General features: G+C 34.9%; 6 protein-coding genes across 6 annotated transcripts; 3 read left to right on the forward strand and 3 right to left on the reverse strand.

Annotated features, from left to right (window-relative positions):
* Window positions 1–884: 884 nt before the first annotated feature.
* Window positions 885–2,288, forward strand: PHYBLDRAFT_171316 (hypothetical protein; the record flags this gene model as incomplete). The annotated part of the gene is made up of 3 exons (XM_018436572.1): window positions 885–1,029; window positions 1,123–1,759; window positions 1,781–2,288. 3 exons carry the CDS (start codon window positions 885–887, stop codon window positions 2,286–2,288), a joined length of 1,290 nt encoding a protein of 429 aa, XP_018288612.1.
* Window positions 2,289–6,575: 4,287 nt separating this feature from the next.
* On the forward strand, window positions 6,576–7,597 carry PHYBLDRAFT_148488 (hypothetical protein; the record flags this gene model as incomplete). Its single annotated transcript, XM_018432098.1, has 2 exons — window positions 6,576–6,735; window positions 6,822–7,597. 2 exons carry the CDS (start codon window positions 6,576–6,578, stop codon window positions 7,595–7,597), a joined length of 936 nt encoding a protein of 311 aa, XP_018288613.1.
* A 3,603-nt stretch (window positions 7,598–11,200) lies between these two features.
* Window positions 11,201–12,197, reverse strand: PHYBLDRAFT_148490 (hypothetical protein; the record flags this gene model as incomplete). Its single annotated transcript, XM_018432099.1, has 4 exons — window positions 11,201–11,229; window positions 11,371–11,629; window positions 11,721–11,824; window positions 11,906–12,197. The coding sequence occupies 4 exons, from the start codon at window positions 12,195–12,197 to the stop codon at window positions 11,201–11,203; spliced, it is 684 nt and encodes a 227-aa protein (XP_018288614.1).
* A 3,371-nt stretch (window positions 12,198–15,568) lies between these two features.
* Window positions 15,569–16,787, reverse strand: PHYBLDRAFT_148491 (hypothetical protein; the record flags this gene model as incomplete). Its single annotated transcript, XM_018432100.1, has 4 exons — window positions 15,569–15,911; window positions 15,977–16,160; window positions 16,426–16,527; window positions 16,619–16,787. The coding sequence occupies 4 exons, from the start codon at window positions 16,785–16,787 to the stop codon at window positions 15,569–15,571; spliced, it is 798 nt and encodes a 265-aa protein (XP_018288615.1).
* A 2,134-nt stretch (window positions 16,788–18,921) lies between these two features.
* Window positions 18,922–20,836, forward strand: PHYBLDRAFT_148493 (hypothetical protein; the record flags this gene model as incomplete). The annotated part of the gene is made up of 7 exons (XM_018432101.1): window positions 18,922–19,156; window positions 19,211–19,457; window positions 19,578–19,857; window positions 19,921–20,115; window positions 20,200–20,497; window positions 20,582–20,754; window positions 20,801–20,836. The coding sequence occupies 7 exons, from the start codon at window positions 18,922–18,924 to the stop codon at window positions 20,834–20,836; spliced, it is 1,464 nt and encodes a 487-aa protein (XP_018288616.1).
* Window positions 20,837–21,373: 537 nt separating this feature from the next.
* On the reverse strand, window positions 21,374–24,499 carry PHYBLDRAFT_171322 (hypothetical protein; the record flags this gene model as incomplete). Its single annotated transcript, XM_018436573.1, has 2 exons — window positions 21,374–21,550; window positions 24,098–24,499. The coding sequence occupies 2 exons, from the start codon at window positions 24,497–24,499 to the stop codon at window positions 21,374–21,376; spliced, it is 579 nt and encodes a 192-aa protein (XP_018288617.1).
* Between the last annotated feature and the right edge of the window lie 25 nt (window positions 24,500–24,524).

A 24,524-nucleotide genomic window follows, 5' to 3' on the forward strand; every position in this document is an offset into this window, starting at 1 on the left:
CTGCTGAGAGGACAAAATTTAGCTAAATCTTTAAATTTAATATAAAAGTTGAGATAAAATGGACTGCTGAAGATGCTTTAAGAGCATCTTCAGTAGTTGGCTAACTTTTATTTTATCTGGGATAAAAAATTGTTACTTTTACATAAAAATAAAGCCACTCTACCCAGCAATTTAATTTTTTTAACTTTTAAATAAATTTTGAGAGTGCTTTCAGCTAAAACTTTTAAATCCCTGTCAAATATAGCAACTAGATAAAATTTAGAGCATCTTCAGCAGTTCACTTTATCTCCACTTTTACATTAAATTTAAAGATTTAGCTAAAGTTTGTCCTCCCAGCAGTTCAATTGAATTCACTCTAAATATAAAAGACAGTCCCTTTTCTTTATCATCTATATATCTAAAATCAATCAAAATTAGCAGCATCACATGATATACGAATTTGTCTGTAAAACATCTATTCACATCTAAAATCTAGCACTTTTACTGTAATGTGTGAAAAGTCACACAATAAGATAATAAGATAGAATGAAATATAAAGATAAAGATAATGTTTATTTGTGATAATATTTGTGATATTTATATTAATTTATAAGATGCCGCAGTATCCTAGATTCTAGCTAAGTCCTTTTGCTGCAATATCTTGCTGAGCAATGGTTGTCTTCCTCTTCTTGGCCTTGCTCACCCAACTACTGTGGTTGGAGTAGTTGTTTCTGATTGGGTAGGATTGGAACTGAGTGCCAATTCCAATCTACTCCTGACATTACTATGTCACATGATATACTGAGATATTTACCCCTTGAATTTATTTTACAAACTATTGCCAAAAAACTTATACAACTATCAAACCAAACTCTAACTTTGAAAAAAAAAACCCAAAAAATAAAATGTCATCTACTCAATGTCGTTGTACTGCTTGCCATATGCTTGCACATAGCAGAAGTACTTATAAGCAATGTCTCATGAACCCAAAGAACATTTCTCTCCACATTTCTCAAAAGAGAACTAATGTAGATGAATATCCTGCAGAAAGTAGCCAAAATAACTATTTATTTATACACTTATGCATATTATAACAAGTATTATATATATATTTTAATAGTAAATATGTTTATAAAAAAATAGCTGCTGCCTTGAGAATAAGAAGTGAGCCTGTCCAAGACCAAAATTTGGACATAGAAATATCGACTTCTATTTCAGTTTCTGAGTTAACTGAATTTCCACTTGCAAATGAGACTATTACTGAAGTTCTTGAAGCGGTCTTGGAAGAAGAGATTGAGGAGACTTCATCCGATGAAGAAGTGACTGGAAGAGAAGAAGAAGTCGAGGTCACTTCATCTGACGAAAAAGTGACTGGAAGAGAAGAAGAAGTTGAGGAGATTTCAACTGTGAATAGAGGATCAATTTTACCCCATTGTCCTCACTGTAACGGAACTGATCATTGCCAAATTACAAGCAGATTTTGTCCAAACAATAACAGTAGCAGAGCAAGAGAATCTAGAAATCGAGGCAGAGGCTTGAATAATATTGTCCGACTTCCAGCTATTTCAGAACCAGCAGTTGATAACAGAGGAGATATGGATATCGAGTATCAATTTTGTGGGGCAATGATGTGGGCACATGAAAAAAACAGTCGTTCTTCTTTAAGAAGCCCCACATTCTCTATGTGTTGTATCAAAGGAAAGCATGTTCTCCCCCAAATTGAGCCAACATTTACAGGAATTGCTGAGCTTTTGAACTATAGAACACGTGATGGAAAGAAGTTTCTTGAAAACATTTGAAGCTATAATAGTACAATGAGCTTTACTTCTTTGGGAGCTAAAATTGATACCTCTATTGGCAACAATATCAATGGGGCATACAACTTCCGGATTCACGGAACAATTTGTTATAGAATTGGATCTATTTTGCCAGTGACAGAATCTGATATCGCTCACCCAAAATTCGCTCAGATCTATATTTATGATAGTGCTGCTCAGATAGATCAAAGACAGTACCATTCCCCACAATTGGAGAGAAGTGTTTTGGAGAAGATTCAGTCCATTCTTATGGAAACAAATCCATTCGTACATCTCTTCAGAACAATGGATCAAATTTCTTGGGAAAAGGGACAATCTATAGATCTCACTTTGCGTTTAGTAGCTGAAGGGCCTCGAGATCAAAGACGGTACAATGCTCCAACTGCAAGTGAAATAGCAGTTTTTATTATGAATAATGAAGAGAGTACTTCAAGAGACATTGTGCTGCACACCAGAGCCAACTTCCAACAGAACATCAATGAGTACCATTGATCTTATGATGCTTTACACTATGTGCTACTCTTTCCACATAGTGAAGATGATTGGACCATTGATGCCAGCTCATTGTCAGGAGAGCATGTTACAGTAATGCAATGGTACTCAAACCGTTTGATGTATCGACGCAACACACAGCACCTACTCCATATTTTTGGCTGTCTCTTTCAACAATATATTGTTGATATGTATGCCAAAGTTGAGCACAATCGGCTGCACTTCATCACCAGCAATCAAAATCGTCTCCGTGTAGATCTTTATAGTGGAATTCAGGATGCTATTATCTATAACGATTGTAATCTTACAAATCTTGGGAAGAGAGTTATTCTTCCATCTTCTTTTATTGGTAGCCCTCGGTATATGGCTCAACTTTATCAAGGTTCAATGAGTATTGTGCGTCGTTTTGGCAAGCCTGATTTGTTCATAACTTTCACTTGCAATTTAAAGTGGTCAGAAATCACAAATTCCCTGTTGGTTGGGCAAAAAGTTAATGACAGACCAGATCTTTGTTCTCGGGTTTTCAATATGAAGCTCAAAGAGCTCATGATTGACCTTACAAAAAAATATTCTGGGGAAAGTTTTGGCCTTTATATATGTCATTGAATTCCAAAAGCGCGGACTTCCTCATGCCCACATTCTTTTGATTTTGCGACCACAAGATAAACCAAAAATAATAGAAGATTTTGACAGAATAGTTTCGGCTGAAATCCCAGATCCTGAAACTGAGCCATTGGCATATGAAACAGTAAAAAAATGCATGATGCATGGCCCATGCGGAAAGAAATATCCAAAAGCATCATGCATGAAGAATGGGATCTGTTCAAAGAATTATTCTAAAAAGCTTTGCAATGAGACTAGCGATGGTGGAAACGGATATCCTATTTATCAACGCAGTCGAAATGGAAAAGTTATTAGAAGAGGGCCAAAGATCATGGAAAATGGATGGGTTGTTCCACACAATAGATACATATGTGCAAAATACAATGCTCATATAAATGTTGAGATTAGCACCTCTGTTTCTGCCTTAAAATATCTCTACAAATATGTATATAAAGGACATGATCGTGCAATGGCCCATGTGCAGCCTACACCCACCAATTCCGCTCCACAACAACAACAAGAGCATGTGAACGAAGTTAATGAGTTTCTTGATGCTCGGTATGTCTCCGCTTCTGAAGCATGCTGGAGAATATTTTCTTTCAAGCTTCATCAAGAGTATCCCAGCCATCAACGACTTTCAATCCATCTGGAAAATGCCCAACCCGTATATTATAATCCATCTTCTAACCCAGAGGATGTTGCAAATTCCAGAAAAAACACTACTTTAATGGGATATTTCAACTATAATGCTACACACCCATCATCTGAAAAACTTCTTTACGTTGACTTTCCTTCTCTTTATGTATGGAATACAAAAGAATGAAAATGGACAGCACATAAGAGGTTCGATAAAGGAATGATTGGCAGAGTTTACACAGTGTCTCCAAGAGATATTGAAAAATATTTGTTATGATTACTGCTGCATAATGTTAAAGGGTCCAAAAGCTTTGAAGACATACGTACAGTAGAAGGATGTGTGTATAAAACAAACCAAGCTGCATGTCGTGCTCTGAGATTACTTTTGAATGATGATGAGTGGAGTAACTGTATGGAAGAGACAGCAGCTCATCAGATCCCATTTTCTTTACGAAGACTCTTTGCTATTCTTTTGATTTTCTGTGCAGTATCAGATCCTCTCTCTTTGTGGCTTGCTTATCGCGATTCTATGATTGAAGATTATCTTCATTTGGCAAGAGAAAGTAGTGGAATTCCTGCGTTAGCCCCCACACAAGATATGTTTGACAGATGTTTATGGGATATCGAAAGTCATCTATCTGCCAACTCTATGTCTCTCATGTTGTTCACTGGATTTGTTCTTCTACCAATGCCTGACATCCAGCACTTTAGCCCAAATGGACAAGATGTTCAAGCCATCATACAAGAACAAGAAGATTTATGCGATCAAGCCCAGCTTTTGCCAGATCCAGATATATTGATATTCAATAATTCACAAAGACGTATCTATACAACAGTATTAAGTGCAATTGAAGAAAACGTGGGAGCCCCAAAATTGTACTTTGTCAATGGTCCAGGTGGGATGGGAAAGACATTTGTCTTTAATGTCTTGCTTCAAAAAACTTGCCAACAAGGAAAAATTGCTCTTGCAGTAGCAACAAGTGGAATTACTGCATTGCTGTTAGACAGTGGGCGTACAGCACATTCCAGGTTTAAGATTCCAATGCAAGTTGATCTTAACTCCTTATGCTCCATCAACGCAAACTCGCAAATGGCACAACTTATTAGAAGAACGGAATTGATTATCTGGGACGAAGCTTCTATGATTAGTAAAGATGTTTTTAATACTGTAAGCAGATCCATGCAAGATATAATGAAGGCTGTCGATCTATTGCTTGAAAATGTTCCATTTGAAAGGAAGTTGTTTGTCTTTGGAGGCGATTTTTGGCAGGTCCTTCCTGTTATACCCAAGGCAACAAGAGCTCAGGTTGTAAGCCAATGTATCAAGAAAGCATCTGCATAGAGAAATGTAAAAATCTTGCAGCTTACAACAAACATGCGAATTGCCCAAGCAAATAATGAACAAGAAACATTAGAGCTTAGAGAATTTGGAGCATTTCTCTTGCAAGTTGATAGTGGTTCTGCCCACACAACAGGTGGTGATGACACCATCCCAATTCCGTCCCATATGTTAATTTCTGGATGTAATCCTGCTGATCTGGCCAAAGCAGTTTTCCATGATCTCTCCTCTAATGCAGCCAACCCTCATTTCCTCATGGGCCGTGCTTTGCTTACTCCTAAGAATAAAGATGTCAAGAAACTCAATGATATTCTTCTGAGCCAGTTTTCTGGAGAGGCACAAGAGTTTAAGAGCGTCGACCAGGGAATTGATGAAGATGATCAGTTGACATATCCAGTTGAGCTACTAAATACCATTGATCCTGGATCCCTACCACCTCACTCACTGTCCTTAAAAAAAGGATGTTCTATCATGCTTCTTCGCAATCTTGACCCAAAAAACGGCCTCTGTAATGGTACATGCCTGATTTGCAACTCTTTTGGAACATCTGTCATCAGAGCAACAATTGTTACTGGATCCAATGCCGGGCAAGTATCTCTTATTCCAAGAATAAAGCTTAATCCATCTGGATCAAATGGTGAAATTGAATTCCAGCGGTTCCAATTTCCAATTCGTCTCGCATTTGCAATGACAATAAACAAGTCACAAGGTCAAACTCTTGAGAGCATTGGATTATATCTCTCTGCCCCAGTATTCTCCCATGGCCAGCTGTATGTTGCTCTATCCCGGGTCAGAAAACCTTCTACAATCAAGATAATGCTTGATACACCAGCAAATTCTAACAAAACAGCAAATACTGTATTTACAGACAACGTTGTATTTAAGGAAGTCTTTGACATTTAGTAAAAAATTATATATAATATAAACTATAAACTCATCTAACCAATTTTTTTTGAATAATAAAACATCTATACATATCCTTTCTTTTCATATAATTCACTCAAATAAAATGTTCCTATTAATTGTGCTATATGATACTTAGACTTCCAATAGGGAAGGGTTTTATATTAACTTCCAGTAGGCTCTGGGGCCCCCCCGAAGGGAGGGGGGAGGGGGGGGGACTCCCCAAAGGGGGGGGGGAGCACCGCTCCCCTAGTACATATTATTAAAATCAACCAGCCCTGTATATCACATGACTTATGATTGCACTTTTCTATATCTTTAAAAAGTTGGAATACAAGCACGTGACTTAGAGTCTGTCTTTGAATTTATTATTCTATTCTCTAACTAATATTTTCATATTACTCTTCTTAAGAGCATAGAAAAATATAAAAATATAAAATTAATTATAATTATAATATAAATATTTATAAGTCTTCATATTAAACATAAATTAAAAATTAAAAATAAATAAATAAATAATGTTCAGCATACAAAATATCATTTAGTCTAATAGATAGTCAAGACAAGACATGATAAATAAGCATACAATACTTAGTCTAATTATTTTATGAGGCTATTTGCACTGTGTTCTGATATCTGCCATGCAATTTAATCTGGTAATATATTTTCATTTGGAGAAAGGCATGCATGATATCTTTTAAGGGGCCATTTTATTAAAACTGCAGTGAATTTCAAATTTCAAAAAACTTTTTACACATATTTTAAATAATCTATAACCTCAAATTTCAATAATAAAATAATCAAAAATGTCTTCTACTGAGAAACGTTGTGCTTCATGCAAGCTTATGGGTCATAGTCGTAAATCCAGTGTCCTTTATCCTTTGTATAAGAAACAAAATACACTTTATATCCCTCAGAAAAGAACAAATGAGAATATTTCAATTGAAGAAGAATTTCCTGCAAAGAGTAGTGGATATAATACTAAAGAATTAAAAAAAAAGAATAAGAATTATAAGAGTCTAATTCAATTGATCTACTATTCATATATTTAGCTGCGTCATCCAGAGTAAAAATAAATCCAGTTAAAGAGCAACAAATAATTGTGGACACAGTTGTTGATCCAACTATTATCCTTGCTGAAGAACCTACTATTGAGCATGAGGAAGAAACCATGACAATAAATGAAAGCACTGCTACCCGTCATTGTCCAAGCTGTTTGAGAACAAATCATCTTCGAATAACTAGCCTGATGTGTCCTAACAATGTACAGATACTGGTACAAAATCAGAATCCTCAAAACCAGAACGTTGCCAACATTGCCAGACTCCAAAATATATCTGAGCCAGAAATCGATAGCAGAGGGAATATGGATGTTGTCTGTAGATTTTGTGGAGCATTGATGTGGTTGAAAGAGAAGGACACTGATTTGTCTATCCGCAGATCGAAATTTAACATGTGCTGTGGCAAGGGAAAATATGTTCTTCCTTCTCTTGAGCCAACACCACCTGGAATTTCTGAGCTTCTAAATTACAGAACATCCAATGGGAAAAATTTTCTCAGTAAAATCAGAGGCTACAACAGCACCTTAAGCTTCACATCGCTGGGAGCTAAAATTGACAACTCTGTGGCAAATAACCAAGGTGGTGCGTACTGCTTCAGAATACATGGCACTATATGTCACAGAATTGGGTCTATTCGTCCATCAAGAGCCCAAGATATTGATCACCCTCAACTTGCTCAAGTATACATACATGATCCAGCATCGCAAGCCCAGCACCATTGCCATCATGCTCCATACTTGAAAGCAGATATTCTGGAGAAAATTTGATCGATTCTCATAGAGACAAATCCTTTTGTTTCTCTGTTCAGATCAATGGATCAAGTATCACAGAAGAATAAACATGTAGAAGATGTTGCTATATGCTTGGTTGCTAAAGGTCCCCAAGATCAAAGAAGATATAATGCACCAATTGCTGACGAGGTTGTTATTCTAATTACAAATAATAAAAGAGGTTCTTATAGAGACATCGTACTGCACACACAAACCAACCAGCTACAAAAAATAAATGAGTATCATAGATCATATGATGCTCTTCATTATGTCTTGCTCTTCCTTTCTGGTGAGGACGGATGGACAATCGAATCAAAATCTTTGTCAGGAAAAACTGTTAGTGCTATGCATTGGTATTCCAACCGACTTACGTACTGCCCTCATTCTCTCCATCTCCTCCATCTCTTTGGCCGACTTTTCCAGCAATTTGTTGTAGATATATATGCAAAGATTGAACATAACAGAATAGACTTTCTTGCCAGTAATCAGAACTGCCTTCGAGTAGACCTTTACAGTGGAATACAAGATGCTATTAACGTTGAGGATAACAATTTTGCCAACATTGGAAGACGTGTCATCCTTCCTTCTACTTTTATTGGTAGCCCCCGTCACATGGGCCAGCTCTACCAGGATGCAATGAGTATCGTACGCCGTTTTGGCAAACCAGATCTTTTCATCACATTCACCTACAATACGCATTGGCCTGAAATTACAAATGCACTTGTAGCAGGCCAAAAAGCAGCAGACAGACCAGATCTTTGTTCCTATGTTTTCAATATGAAGCTTAAAGAGCTAATGAACGACTTGACAAAGAAAGATGTTTTGGGGAAAGTCAAAGCCTTTATATATGTCATAGAGTTTCAAAAACAAGGACTCCCTCACACACACATTCTTCTGATCCTATCTAGCTATGACAAACCAATGACAACAGAAGACTATGACCTTATAGTTTCTGCTGAATTTCCTGATCCAGTCACAAAACCCTTGGCCTATAGAACTGTCTGCCGTAGTATGCTACACAGTTCATGTGGTATAAGGTACCCAAAGGCACCATGCATGGAAAATGGTAAATGCAAAAAGAATTTTCCAAAAGATTTTTGTGATGAAACAGTCGATGATGGATCTAGATATCCAAAGTATAAAAGAAGAAATAATGGGATAACAGTAGTCAGAGGCTCAGCATCACTGGACAACAGATGGGTGGTTCTGCACAATTTATATCTGTGTGCAAAATATGATGCCCACATCAATGTTGAAATCTGCACTTCTGTATCAGCTGTAAAATATCTATACAAATATGTATACAAAGGCTATGATCGAGCTATGGCAAAAATTCAATCAGTCAGTACCAGTACCAGTACCACCACCAATACCAGCATCAATATGACTAATATTCAGCAAGAAGCTGTAAATGAAGTCAATGAGTTTCTGGATGCTCACTATGTACCAGCCTCTGAAGCATGCTGGAGAATTTTCTCATTTAAACTGCAGCAAGAGCACCCATCCCACCAAAGACTAGCAATCCATCTTGAAAACTCTCAGCCAGTATATTTCTATGATTCTACAAATCGACATCAATTATCAAACGCAAGCACAAACACAACATTGACAGGGTGGTTCTCATATAACACATACAATATAACAGCACGGGAATATCTGTATATAGATTTTCCAACTCACTTCGTTTGGTCAAAGAAAAACAAAAAATGGACAAAACGCAAAACATCTAACAGAGAAACAATTGGCAGAATATATAACATATCTCCAAGAGACCCAGAAAAATATTTCTTAAGAGTACTGCTTCTTAATGTTCCAGGTGCTACAAGCTTCCAGAATCTTTGGACAGTAGAGGGGCAACTATATGAAACAAATCAAGCTGCGTGTCGAGCTTTAGGACTGTTAATGGATGACAAGAAATGAGAGGAATGCATGGAAGAGGCTAAATCATATGAGCTCCCATATTCACTAAGGCGACTATTTGCAATTCTTTTGGTTTTCTATGGACTATCTGATCCATTCTCTCTTTGGATGTCCTACCGAGATTTCAATAATAGAAGACTATTTACATTCAGAATGACTTCAACATCAAGACCAGTTCTTGGAGCCTACGCAAGAGATGTATAACAGATGTTTGTGGGACAGGCAAGACATTTGTATTTAATGCTCTTTTGTGTCATGTACATCAACAAGGAAAATCTGCTCTTGCAGTTGCTACCAGTGGTATTGCTGCATTGCTTCTTGATGGTGGACGAACTGCACATTCAAGATTCAAGATTTCACTTGAAATACATTATAACTCTATGTGCTCTATATCAGTCAACTCGCAAATAGCCAACTTACTCAGAGCAACTGAACTGATCATTTGGGACGAGGCGTCAATGATTAGTAAAGATATATTTAATGCAGTCAACTGTTCAATGCAAGACATTATGAAGACCGTAAACCCCTTACTCGAAGCAGTGCCATTTGGTAAAAAATTGGTTGTATTTGGTGGTGATTTTTGGCAGGTTCTTCCTGTAATTCCCAGAGCATCAAAAGCTTATATTGTGGAGCAATGTATAAATAAGGCCTGTGATTGGCAATGCGTTACTCCATTAAAGTTGATAATCAATATGCGTATTTCCCAAGCTACTATACCAGAGGAAGCAAATGAACTCAGAGACTTTGCTGAATTTCTATTAAAAGTTGGCGAGGGTACTATTCTCAGTTCTGGCGGGGAAGACACCATACCCATTCCTCAAGATATGCTAATCCCTGGCAGTAATATACTCAACCTGACTAATGCAGTATTCTCTGATCTCAATGCAAATGCAGAAAGTGCCGATTTCCTCATGTGTTGTGCAATACTTATACCCAAAAATCATGATGTTACAACAATCAACAATATCCTTCTTGATATATTCCCAGGCGCAGTCCATGAATTCAAAAGTGTTAATTGAGGCAATAGTGAAGATGATCTATTGGCATATCCAATTTAATTTTTGAATACTATTGATCCTAGATCCCTGCCCCCTCACAATCTTCGCCTCAAAAAAGGATGCCCTATTATGCTTTTAAGAAACATTGATCCAAAGAATGGTCTCTGTAATGGTACACGTCTGATATGCAACTCATTTGAGCAGTTTGTTCTAAAAGCTACAATTGTAACAGGATCACATGCTGGAAAAGTTGCACTTATTCCAAAAATCAAACACAGTCTATCTGAATCAACATCATCTATCAGTTTTCAGCGCTGTCAATTCCCTGTTTGTCTGGCTTTTGCCATAACAATTAACAAATCCCAAGGACAGACCCTTGATTGTGTTGACCTGTACCTCCCAGCACCAGTATTTAGACATGGTCAGCTTTATGTTGCTCTTTCTCGGGTTCGGAAACCATCTGGAATCAAAATTATGCTTGACACTCCATATGACCCAAATATGTCACAAACTATTGTATATACTAACAATGTAGTATACAAGGATGTATTATCCAGAAACTAAGCCAAAAAACTTATATCTTTGATCTATGCCTTAAATATCATAATAAAATAATTTATTCTATGGCTTATATTCATTATATAAACACATATGTTAACAAATATAAAATAAAATAAAAGTATTAATTGTAATATATAGTACTTGAACTTTCTGTAGAGAAGAATTACATAAAACTTGCAGGGGGGGGGGAGCTCCGCTCCCAAAAAGAAGGCTAGTATATATAATAAAGTTCTGTTACAGTTATTAAAAGTCTATATGTGTAACAAATAAGTACAATTGTAAATATTTTACCATCCTTCAGTGTTTCATCTAGTGGAAACGGCTTAAAAACCTTGTATGATCGCGGGTAGACTTGGTCTCCATAAATAACATATCCAAATGGTGGGTACTTGTCCCCAGACACGACTGTAAGATACAGAATCAAACGGTCCAAAGTCTTGGTTTCATCAAAAAATTTTGCATCGTGAGTAGATCCAACAAAAGGTCCAATCAAACTACTGGTGATACTATCAGGTATAGCAATAGCCTGGTACTTTATACAATGAATATGCTATTAAATAGACAAGCATATTAGTGAGTGATTTAAAATCATTTGGTATTATATATTTTTCTTTAGATGTTTTCACCAATCAATATCTTACTTTCCATCCATTGTATAGAGTTTTTTGCTTTTCTTCTGATTTTGGACAACATAATTTCTGCATGGTACCATCAATGAAAGCAATTACACTGAGATATGTTTTTGCTATAATATATTTAATTATTAATAAAAAACAGATATGTCTGTAAATGTAACAAGAACGATATTATTAAATAATGATATTACTTCTTTCATAGATTGCCCTTGCAAAATGCTCACAATTTTCTGCTGAAAACTGACGCGTGTCAAAATCCAATCTGTTTTTGAATTTCTTTATCAACAAGACAGACATTTTTTTTATAATGAACCCTAAATCCTTTGCATTCATTCCCCATTCTCTTTTCATTGAACAGTATCTCCGAGGGAAAGCAAATTGGTACAATATCATGGCAAATGCAAACTCTCTGCTCACATGAACCACATGTCTTTTTGAATGGCATAGGTGGAATATTACAGGTAGTTCCATTGCTTCACGCATTATTTTAATCTAATTTATATTCAAGTGTTATTATTCAATAGTCATATTTCTATTAATAGGTAGATATATTTATGTAGCTTACTTCAGGAAAAGAGAATTTAAATTCCTCTTTGTATTGGGTATCACTCAAAGTCTCTCAATCAAAAAGCTTCACTTTCTTTCTTTGTTTGTCAGCCTCTACAGATGCTCTTTCTTGTTCCAAAAGTGAAGAGATCCCAGCAATAAATCCAATGTTCATCTTTAAGACTGTATGATGCAAAATGTATGTATAAAAAAATAAATAAATGAGAGTAAAAACAAAAAGAAAATAGAGCATCTATCTTTGCTTCTAATATTTAATTGAATTCCATATTTATACTATTCATAATTCAAATTTGAATAGGGGTTTCTGAGATTAAATCTTTACAATTCAAACTCAGGTACTCAATAAATATAGCAACCTTCAAAAATGAACAAATAGTCACTCTCTCTATTATAAAGGTTTATTGTTATAATAAAAATAAAATAATAGTAAGGAATATATCTTGAAGCCATATTTTTTTAAGAGTTTGTATTTTGATATTTTCAAAAAGAAAAGAAGTTGTTATACTTTGTCATATACACAATTGGTATTGACAATTTTAAAAAAAAATTATTAAAATATTTGAAAAACAAAGTAAACAAAAACATAAAGATAAAGATAAGTATAAGCAGAAATAACATGAATACAAAAAATACAAAAATAAAAATAAAGCATATAGAAAAAGATTGGTATATTTGGATAAAGACATAGGGCAGAAAGCATATGATATGGAACAGATTAGTTAATTTCTAGAAAGCACTTCATTATAAACAACATTGTTTATATAGACATTACTGGTTGGTTTGGTAGAAATACTGTCCATATCAACCATCACTATGAATGAAATTGGTGTGGCAATACTACTAATTTGCATGAAATTTGGTGGCTGGCCACACTACGCTAAAGCAGAGGAAATTGGTGGTAAATGAGCTATGCTTGCCACTAATCATAGTGGTATTGCCACTAATTTACTGAATAGTAAGGCAGCATGCTTGATTGGCTTAGTTTCAAACATATTGGTAGTAAATCCATATATAGAAAAATTGGTGGTAAAATTGGTGGATTTTATTATTATTCATATGCTTGCTACGCAGTAGGATATACAATATAAATATAATAGGCTGTACAATGTACTATATGATATACTATACGATGTATTATATGGTGTACCGTATAATGTACTATGCAATGTTTTATACTATAGCCTATACAATGGACTATACAATATAATATATAGTATACTATGTCTTTTACATGGCATATAATGATGCATATTCATATAAAAGCTTAATAATAATACTAGCAATATACCTTGCACATATACTAACTCATATATTAGTTATACAAGTAATACATATCTTTAGATATATCAGCTATAGATGACAGGATTCTTCATTATGAATTATAATTGTTGATGCTTTTCTATTAAAAGAACGTTCAAGCAATCCTATTTCAGTGTTGTGTAAAGCTAAAGTAAAGAATACTATGAATATATGTACTTAAAAAAATTGTCTTTTTTTGTAATTACCTCAAGTATATTCATTAACAGCTTCAAGTAATTGTGATTAAAGACGAAGTCTACAAAAATAAGTTAATATACAAAGTAAATACACATGGCCTAGTAAGCTTACCCTTATAATTTGTTTGCATTCAAAGATTGTCTGGTAGCTATCATACTGCAGCACAAGCCCCAAGTAATTAGATGCACCTACTAATTAATAGCTGGCCAGATTGTTTAATATACTCTATACAATATCACTTTAGTAAGACTGTAACTTACATTGGCTGTATTTTGTGAAAGGAAGTCGAGAGTGTATTATATAGTAGCTGCTTGAAAAAAAAACTGCAAAAAAATGTGTTTTTCTAGTTGTGTTAGTCTTTTTTTAAAAGTCAAAACACAATTGTAGTGATTTTATATCAAAAGTGTCTTAAATTTTGAGTGGTGCATGTTGTTTGAATGTGATTACAGGAAAAGGAATGGAAGAAAGTCGAGGAAATAAGTCGATTTGTCATTGATTAAAAAAAAGAGATTGTAAAGAGAATTTTTTGTTGTTGTTCTGGAAGACGGAAATAACAGGGAGCTCAAAAAATAAATAAATTCGATGGCTCCGCATGTTTCTTCTTGGTGGTGAGGCTGCCACACTACTATCTGCCTCACCAAGACTACTTTTAAAAATATAGTTTAGTCAGTGTATTAAGTTTTACATTTGAACAATCTATATATACCTCAACTCTTCTTCTTAAACTTCTCTGCTTAACTTTGCCAGCATATTTTTTAATAAAAAAGTATTAATGAAATATCTTGCATGACACTAAATTTAATATGTATGATTTGTTACTTCTCCGTTTGGTATTCAGCCTTCATCACTTCTTGAAGGAGAAGAACAGCAACTCATTGATCTCTGAATTTGTGTAAAGCAAATTGGTATTTCAAAATTAACTCCTCAAGTCTCAAGAAGTAGTACAACTTTTGTTGACTGCTCAATCTTCCTCAGTTTGTCTCTACAATGCCGTATTCATGCATAATATATTGGCATTGCCTTGTATACATGTGGAACTGCATTTGAATGAGCTTTTGCTCTTCTAAGAATACAATGATATCTGTTTCCTGTTTCTTTTTCTACAGATAGTTGATCAGTGCATTTATTCTTACAGTTGCACTTGGTATCTTATTTGTTCTTATTGAAATAAAGTCAACACGAGCCTCTGTCATTGTAACAGGAATATGTCTTACTCCTCTCACAAGCAATAAAAAGTAACTTTTTGTTTTTTCAATAATTAAAATATACTTTTATTTTAGCAAATTAAAACAGGTGAAAATAAAATAGAGAGCAAGTCATGTAAATTATATGTATAAAGTAGCTATAGAGATTTACCATCATCTTAAAAAATAACTTCAAGATGATGTTCATTTATGTAGAAAGGGAAAAATAAACGCAAAGTAAAAATTCGAGCAAAATAAAATATAAAAAAAATCAATTTAAATCCCACACTTTCAATAAATTAGTGGAAAAGATAGTTGGTCTGCCACATTGATTAGTAGTATTGTCAAAATACAACAATCTTGACAATGAGACAAAAAAAAGTTTTACGATTTTAAATAAAAAATAAATAAATCAAGGTATTATACTCTCTATATGATATAAATATAAAAAAAAAGACATTTCTATTATGTTATTTTGCTCTTAAATACAACTTTATCTTTTTCAACTTTTTTTAATATTTTTACCAAACTCTAGAACCAATTTGATTAGTTAATTAAAACAAATTAGTGGCATATCCACTACCATTAGTGGCAGCCACACCAATTTCATTCATAGTGCATGATTTTTACTGAGTTTGGAGTTCGGACCTGAGAGAGAGCAACATACAACTGCCCATGACCAAAGACATGGTCGGGAAGATACAGACCAACTTTGTCAAGCATCTGGCCTTGGAACTTATTGATAGTCATGGTAAAGGCAAGGCGGACTGGAAATTGACATCGCTTGAACTCAATGGACATGGTCGATCCAGTTGAGTTCAGCTTGATTCTGGGGATAAACACCACCTTTTCAGCACTTGATCCAGTTACAATGGTAGCCTTGATGACATATATGCCAAAGTCATTGAATATAAGGCGGGTATCATTGCAGAGGCTGTAGTATGCCAGGCTATGTTGTGAGTGGTAGTTAACTGGCTGGGGATAAAATTGCGGTCCCTTTGGTTGTTAGGACACTGCAAGCTGTTACTCTGTTGGTGGCCAATTCCATTACAGCTGGAACAGCAGGGAATAACGGTGGCAGTGGCAGTGGCAGTAGCAGTGGCAGTGGCAGTGGCAGTAGCAGTGGCAGTGGTGGTAATCAAATCCAAGACTCTCTCAACATCAGAAACTTGCAAAGCCTCAAAAGCGGCAGTTAGATCTATAATAAAAATATTAAAAAATAATTAATAATTGTGGCAATTTATATATAATTTTAAAAATTATCTCTGTCGCTCTCTGCAGTATATTGTTCTGTGAAGGAGAGGTCAATTGACAATAGTTGTGTGGGTACAACAAAATCCCAGACAGCTTCAACTCTTGGTCTTGAAGCAGCAGCTAAATAGAAAAATAAATAGAGTAGGAAAAATGATCAGAATTTTTGCTGAATATTAATCAATTATGCTATATTTATTTATCTCGACTACTCTCTGCGGAATATTGGGCAGCACGGAAGAGAGCATTGATTTCTGCCACAGTAAGTATCACAGAATTCTGAACAGCTTCAACCCTTGGTCTTGAAACACCAGCTAAATAAACATATAAATGCAGGTGAAAGCAAATAAGTTAGAAACTATGCAAGTTGATCTGATGAATTAAAGTAATCTGTTTTAATGTTACCTCTAATACTCTCTGCCTGATATTCTTCTTGAGCAGAGAGATTATTGCTGGTTCTCTTTTGAGGGATCAAGAGAGCCCGGTTTTTTTTGTTCATGGGACAGAGCTTACTGTTGCTCCATTTATGAGTAGACAGTTTACATGCAGCACAAACTTTTTGAGTTGGAAGCATTTTTTTCTTTTTCTTTTTTAAATTGCATATATAAAGAAAATGGGTGAATGTGTTGCAGTTTTAAAAGATATGAGAGGGAGATAGGGTGGTTGTTTGTAATAAATATGTTTTTTTTTGGTTTTGAATTGACAGGGTTTTATAGCATTTCTGTTTTTTATTTTTTAACCAAAATAAAGAAATAAAGACATCTTGTCATAATTTAAAGTAGATTTGAATTGTATGTAAATCAACAATAAGCTGAAGTAATATTATAATTAGAATAAATTCAAGAGAATATCTTCAAGTAATATTGAATAATAGAGTAAAATCTATGTGTCAAGGCGCAGTAAGATGACTTCTTCAAGTAATAGTAGCTAAATTAAGTAGAGTATAGCTGTAAAAGTTCATTAGAATGTCTTGTTAAAGCAATAAAAGTAAGGTGACAAAAGGAACAGTCAGTTGTCAAAGTAGCGTGGGTTAACCTTTTGGAATTAACATGTGTATCACATTACAAATGCTGCAGAAAGTGCACGGTTCAATATAGCTTCTTGAAGTAACAGTATATATAAATTCTTGAATATCCAATTGTCAATGCAAAATCATATGTTTCATTTTACTTTATCAGTTATTATTATAAAATGTAGTATATAATATTAATGATCTTTGCTTTTAAATTAAAAAGTAGTAATAGCCAACACTTTTTTTTTTTGTTGTTAATTAATCCAAATCCAGGTATCAGGGCGTAGAACAATTGTAACATATAAAGGAATTATTATTTTTATTTTATTTTTATTTATTATTTATATTGAATAGCTTTTGGTAATAGCTAAAATGATATATATATATATTCTCTTTATTCTTTAGATCGATATATTTTTATTACAATTACTATACAATTAAAAATGATCTAATTTTTATTTATTTATATATAATTTATAAGTATAATAATAATAATAGTTGGTAGTAATAAGAAAAAAAAATATAATTTTGAAGATGTTCAAAGCAAACAGTCATTTAATAGTAAAGACATTTTGCTATATGGACATGATTTACATTACAATAGATATTTATTAATAATTAAGATATTGAATGCAATCAAAAGATGATTAGATTCCATATAACTCATGTGCAGAGTATCTCTTTTTCTTTTTAACAGTTTGATGTAAGTCTTGTGATTTATAACTTCCTTTCTTTTTAACTGTTTTACTAGCCTTCTTTTTGGGAGTAGAGCTCCCCCCTCCCTTTGGGGGACCCCCCCCCCCCCCTGCAAGTTTTATGTAATTCTTCTCTACAGAAAGTTCAAGTACTATATATTACAATTAATACTTTTATTTTATTTTATATTTGTTAACATATGTGTTTATATAATAAATAGAAGCCATAGAATAAATTATTTTATTATGATATTTAAGGCATAAATCAAAGATATAAGTTTTTTGGCTTAGTTTCTGGATAATACATCCTTGTATACTACATTGTTAGTATATACAATAGTTTGTGGCATATTTGGGTCATATGGAGTGTCAAGCATAATTTTGATTCCAGATGGTTTCCGAACCCGAGAAAGAGCAACATAAAGCTGACCATGTCTAAATACTGGTGCTGGGAGATACAGGCCAACACGATCAAGGGTCTGTCTTTGGAATTTATTAATTGTCATGGCAAAAGCCAGACGAACAGGGAATTGTCAGTGCTGAAAACTGATAGATGATGTTGATTCAGATGGACTGAGTTTGATTTTTGGAATAAGTGCAACTTTTCCAGCATGAGATCCTGTTACAATTGTAGCTTTTAGAACAAACAACTCAAATGGGTTGCATAGCAGACGTGTACCATTACAGAGACCATTCTTTGGATCAGTGTTTCTTAAAAGCATGATAGACATCCTTTTTGACGTTCTATATGGAGTTTACAGAGTTAGAAAGCCTAAGAAAAAGGGAAATTCGTAACAGTGTAAACAATGATTTTGTAACAATTTTGTATGCAGAGTTTGTTACAATTTTAAGCAGTGAAAGTTTGTAAAAATTTTACTAGTAAAAATGTAAACACTTTAACCATGTGACGCTTTTGATTCTTCTTTATAGCTTACTAAGCATATTATACTTTCTTCTTACTCTTACTTTTACTCTTATATTATATTATTATAAAGTACAAAATGCCTAGACACACTGTTACCCCTGAAGAAAGGGCCGAAAGAAGACGAAGATACATGAGAGAATACCAGCGTAATCGTTGGCAATCATTGCAAGTGGAAACATCCGAAACAGAAACACAACAACGGAATTCAATGTCTCAAGCAGAGTATATGCGAGAATATCAGCGGAATTGCCTGCAAACTGCAGAAATGGAAGTGATAGCAACAGTAGAAGCAGAGAATATTAATACTTCTCGTGCAGAATATATGCGAGAATATTGACGCAGGCGCCAACAAATAACTGAAATAGAAGTAGTTGAGACAGTAGAAGCAGAGAATATTAGTAATTCTCATGCAGAGTATATGTGGGAGTATCGACGCAGATGCCAACTTACAGCTGAAATAGAAGTAGTTAAGGCAGAAGTAGTGAGAGCACAAGTAATTCAAGCAGAAGTAGTGGGAACAGAAATAGTGGGAACAGAAGTAGTGGAGACAGAAGCGGCAGAGACAGAAGAGGAGAACCATAATTCTCGAGCAGAATATATGCGTGAGTATAGGTATAGTAGACAAAGTAGAGCTGTTGAAGAGAATGAGTGAGTAGTAAGAAGGCATAGACTGAATGACGTTGGCACAAATAATTGGAGTAGTATACAAAGAAAGTATGAATCAATAATCAGAGAGGGTCCTACATGCGTATGCGGATATTGTGGAGGCCTTTTCTTTCAAAAAGATATATCTTCAGTAAAACGAACCACTCTTACAGGCAATTGGGGTTGTTCAGAAGATATTGTTGAAAAAACCTTTTGGGCAATTGACAATCATAAGATACCAAGCACTTTCGTTGGTGAAGATATTATAGACAATATTTCACTATGTTCTACCTGTACAACATCACTTAAGAAAAAAACACTTCCAACTCTTGCTCTCTCTAATGGTCTCCACTTTCCTGATCATGTCGTTTGTCTAGACGACCTGACAAGATTAGAAGAAAGACTTGTTGCACCTTGACACGTTTTCCAGTCTATATGGACACACAGAGGACTAACTGGGCAGTATAGAAGTAAAGGCGGTATTATCAACGTACCTGTTAATATTGATACAATGGTTTCCTTACTTCCTCGTAATCTTGATGACTCAAATACAATTCACTTGAGTTTAGCTTGTAGGATGCGTTATATCAAAGACTATATCAAAAGAAATATAAGTCCCGCTAAAGTTTGAAGAGCAGCACTATTTCTACAGTCAACAACACTCTATCAAGAGTATAATATCTCCTTGAGTGATAATTGGGTACAAGAGGTTGCCAATAATGATACTGAAAACGTAGAAGAAGTTGATAGGGTTGAAGACTTTGAAGGAAATGAAGAAAGTAGTACCGAACACGAATCAATAAACTCTAGTGAGCAGGAAATGGCTATAGTTTTAGATCACGAAGCTCTCAGACTTTCGCCTGGAGATGGAAGAATCCCTTTGTCTATTTTGACTGATAAAGACAGCGACTTTTTGGCTTTTCCTCAAATTTTCTGTGGCCAGCAATTATCTACTGATACTCTGACTTACTCTTTCCTGACAAAGTCCATTGCAAGGAGATTCAATTGTAGAGCAGCACAAAGAGTAGAGTATATACTGTATATGCACAGAAAAAATCAAATAATCAGAATGTACAATAATCTAAATACAGTTCTCCAGAAGAAAACAAAACTCTCCAACAATGTACCATACGCTGCATCTGACTTCTTAAATAATGACAGTATTGATGGATTACTCAGTAAAGACCAGGCTTATAAGACATTTAGTGGTATCCGTTCTACTGCAGAATATTGGAAAAACAAGAAGAAAAATCTTTTGGCAATGGTTAGACAATTTGGTATCCCAACAATTTTTGTAACTCTATCTGCAGCAGAAGCAAGTTGGCCTAAGCTATTATGCATTTTAAAACTTGTAACTGATGGAGTTGCTGTGAAGTTTTATAGAATAAAATCAACAGTAAAAAGATTGAGACGTATATAAGAATACTTTGAGACTGTATATAGGTTGCCTTTATTAAAGAATACAAAGTTGTCCTTTTTATATCAAAACACGATCTGCTTTGTCAGTCACATCTTAATTTCTTAAGTCTGAGTTCATTTAGATATTAGAGAGCTGGTACTGCTATGTTTATAATTTAATCTAATTGCAGTGTCCTCATATTAACTCAGTACTTACTGAGCTGTCATAATTACAGTACTTACTGTAATTAATTATTGGTCTTATTGATTTACCATAAGTAAAATAAATAAATTATTCATTTGTTCTTGTAATGATAGCTGTTTTACTATAATAATAGGAATATGTTCTTAGATGTAATAAATCCAACAACCAAGTGTCTGGATCACCACATTATCCCCACCCAGGTATTAATTAAATACCGTTCAAGTACTTTATGCATTTTTTATATATATACGAGTACTGTGGTGCTCAAATAACTCTTTATTTAGACCTTACTGCGTTTCTTCTTTTGCAAAGCTGTCTTTGCATAGTTCTTTCTTTTTATACCTGACTTTTCTTTGGGTATGGAATTTACGACTTTCATATCCTTCAATAATCTTTTATTGGCTTTGTTGATGTCTTTGATACTTTCTGGTGCTTCCCCAATTCTTTGCCAGTATTCCTTAATGAATTTAGGATCAGTAAAGTGATCCTCTGGCTCCCAGGTATCATGAGACTCATCATAGTCCAACCATTTGCATCTATACAAATAATTGTTCATATCATCTTTCTTATGACCAATAATTGCTTCGACTTCAAAAAAATCATTCTTTTGCTCTAATATCTTATTCGACACTTTTTTTAATAAAGAAGGAGGGTAATTCCTTGGTTCTAAAAATCCCTTTTCATTTTTCAATACATAAGTATTGGCAGCAGTCTTTCGAACAACAGTATAAAATCCCTTATACTTTGGATCTAATTTATTCTGTTTTTCTGTCACCAAAATCATAACTATAGTTCCTGGAACCAGATCTATCATTTTGTGACTCGTGTCAAAGCGTTCCTTTTGCTTTTGTGTGACATGCTTTACGTGTTCAAACACGGCAGGGTAGACTATCTCAGTCATTCTTTTAATTTTTTCTTGCAATTCTTTCTGAATCTGTTCAGCAGTTGCACTATCCTTCTCTTTACTAAAATCGACGAAGTCATTTGGATTCCTTCCAAACATTAATGAGAATGGCGTACTCTTAGTCCTAGCATTATATTTGCTATTCAAAAACAACTGTGCGGATGGTACCTTCTGATCCCAATCAGCAACATTACCAACTATTTGTTTTTTAATGGTGTTCACTGCCGACTGGACAGCTCTTTCACTCGCACCATTAGCTCTAGGATGGTACTGCGAAATCAACGCATGTTCAAAACCAACATTCTCTTTTATACATGTCATCAGCGAGTTCACAAACTCCCGTCCACAATCACTCTGCAACTTTCTCATCGGACCCCATGTACTAATGACATCCAGTACTTGTAACGCAATCGTAGATGCCCTTTTATCAGGTATGGCACGCAATACGTAAAATTTGCTTGCGATGTCTATCATCACCAACAAGTACTCATTTCCTCTAGTCGACGTTGTAAATGGTCCAGCCAGGTCTATTCCCCAACTGTCACCAGGAAGTGTTGTGGTCACTGGTCTTAAAGGGTTATATCCTTTTCTTGTGATATTGTGACGTTGACACTGTATACACGATTGTATAAGATCACTTGCTTGACTCTTCAAGTTGGTCCAATAAATACCTTTTCTCTTTAAGGCATGTAGTATAGCTTCTACACCAAAATGACCTTTCAAATGTTCTTCAACTAATAACTTATTCCTTTCATTTTCTGTGGGAGGAGTAAAGTACTCACCACTCAAGATGTCTGGTAGCGGTTCCATAGTGACAGCACTATTTCTCATGATGGATCTAACCACACTATCCCCACCCAGTTCATTTGATAATGTTTCAGTCTCTTCAGACAAACGTGACAACACATCAGGGAGCACATTCGAAACACCAGGCAAATGAACGATCTTAAAGTCATACTGTAAAATCGTGTCCATCCATGCGATCATCATCAGATTCGCAACACGTTGGGTGTGAAGATATGTCAATGCCTTGTGATCCGTGTACAAGGTAAAGTGAGAACCATAGACATACTTGTGAAAACGCTTGAGTGCAAATACTAACGCTAGTAATTCTCTTTTGGTCGCAGAATATTTTCTTTCACTTTGGGATAAGCTCTTGGCCACGAAAGAAATATATTTTTTCTTGCCATCCTTGACTTGATACAACACTGCACCGATACCAGTAAGAGATGCATCACAGCTGATACTAAAAGGAGAGTTCATATCTGGGTACGACAACACCAGATCACTCAAAAGTGCTTTTTTCAAGTTATTAAATGCAGTTTGATGCTTATCTGTCCATAAATGGGTAATCGACTTTTCATTTCTCAATGAATCTAATGGCGACATAATGGAAGATACATTCGGAATCAAGGTTCTAAAATAGTTGATCAACCCACAATAACTTTGGATATCTTTACCCGTTTTTGGTTGAGGAAATTCAAGAACATTAACAAGTTTTCTGCGGTCCATTGTAATTCCTTCAGGTGAAATATGAAAACCAAGCAAATAAATTTCTTTCTGAAAGAAATGACATTTTTTCGGATTCAACTTCAAATTGACCCTTGTTAATCTCTCAATTACTTGCTTCAAGTGTTCCTTGTGTTCCTCGAACGTTTTGCTTGCGCAAACAATGTCATCCACGAAAAACCGTACAAAAGATAGTCCTTCCAAAGCTATACTCATAGTTCTTTGAAATTGTGAACTGACATGCTTAATACCAAACACTGTACCAATAGGTTTGTACTGTACACCACGCCATGTGAAACTAAGTTTGTGTGTGTCCTTTGGGTTCAACCTCAAAGAATTAAACGCAGATTTCAAATCCAGAGTGGAATAAATATTCGCACCCTTTAAATCTTCAAACAATTCACCGATCAATGGCAAAGGCATACGATCAATTGACTTCAACAGGCAATTAATTAATCTGGGATCATGACAAACGCGATATCCAGTAATTTCTCCTTTACCGTTCGTCTTCTTGACAACAGTCAAAGGCGTATTCCATTGTGTGTTTGCAGACGCTCTTTCAATTATACCATTGTCCAGCCATTCTTTCACCTGTTCATCCACTACACCTTGCATCTTGTAAGGAATGGGATAAGGGCTTCTGAACGCCGTAGCATTTTCTGGAGTGTCCAAACATACAACACTTTCAGGTATAGTACAAAACGAACCCTTAGGAATATCTTGATTGTCTTTAATGAACGGACGAATATAATCCATAGCATCCTCAAACTGTTTGGGACCTACAGCCGGATTATTTTCCTTTTGTTCATTTTCTCTCTCAATGGATTCAAGAAGATCACTCTTATTATTGAAGCGTCTATCGGCTTCTCTACGTTCCTTACTTGAATCAGCATCATCATATGATAAAGGTAAACCATAAATACCAATACCCAGAGTGGACATATAATCAGTACCAATACTGAAATCATACTCATAACTATTAGTTAAGTTCATCACTTCAAATTCTCTCTGAATAGTC

Source organism: Phycomyces blakesleeanus (assembly GCF_001638985.1).
Source record: "Phycomyces blakesleeanus NRRL 1555(-) unplaced genomic scaffold PHYBLscaffold_18, whole genome shotgun sequence".
Lineage (NCBI taxonomy): Eukaryota > Fungi > Mucoromycota > Mucoromycetes > Mucorales > Phycomycetaceae > Phycomyces > Phycomyces blakesleeanus.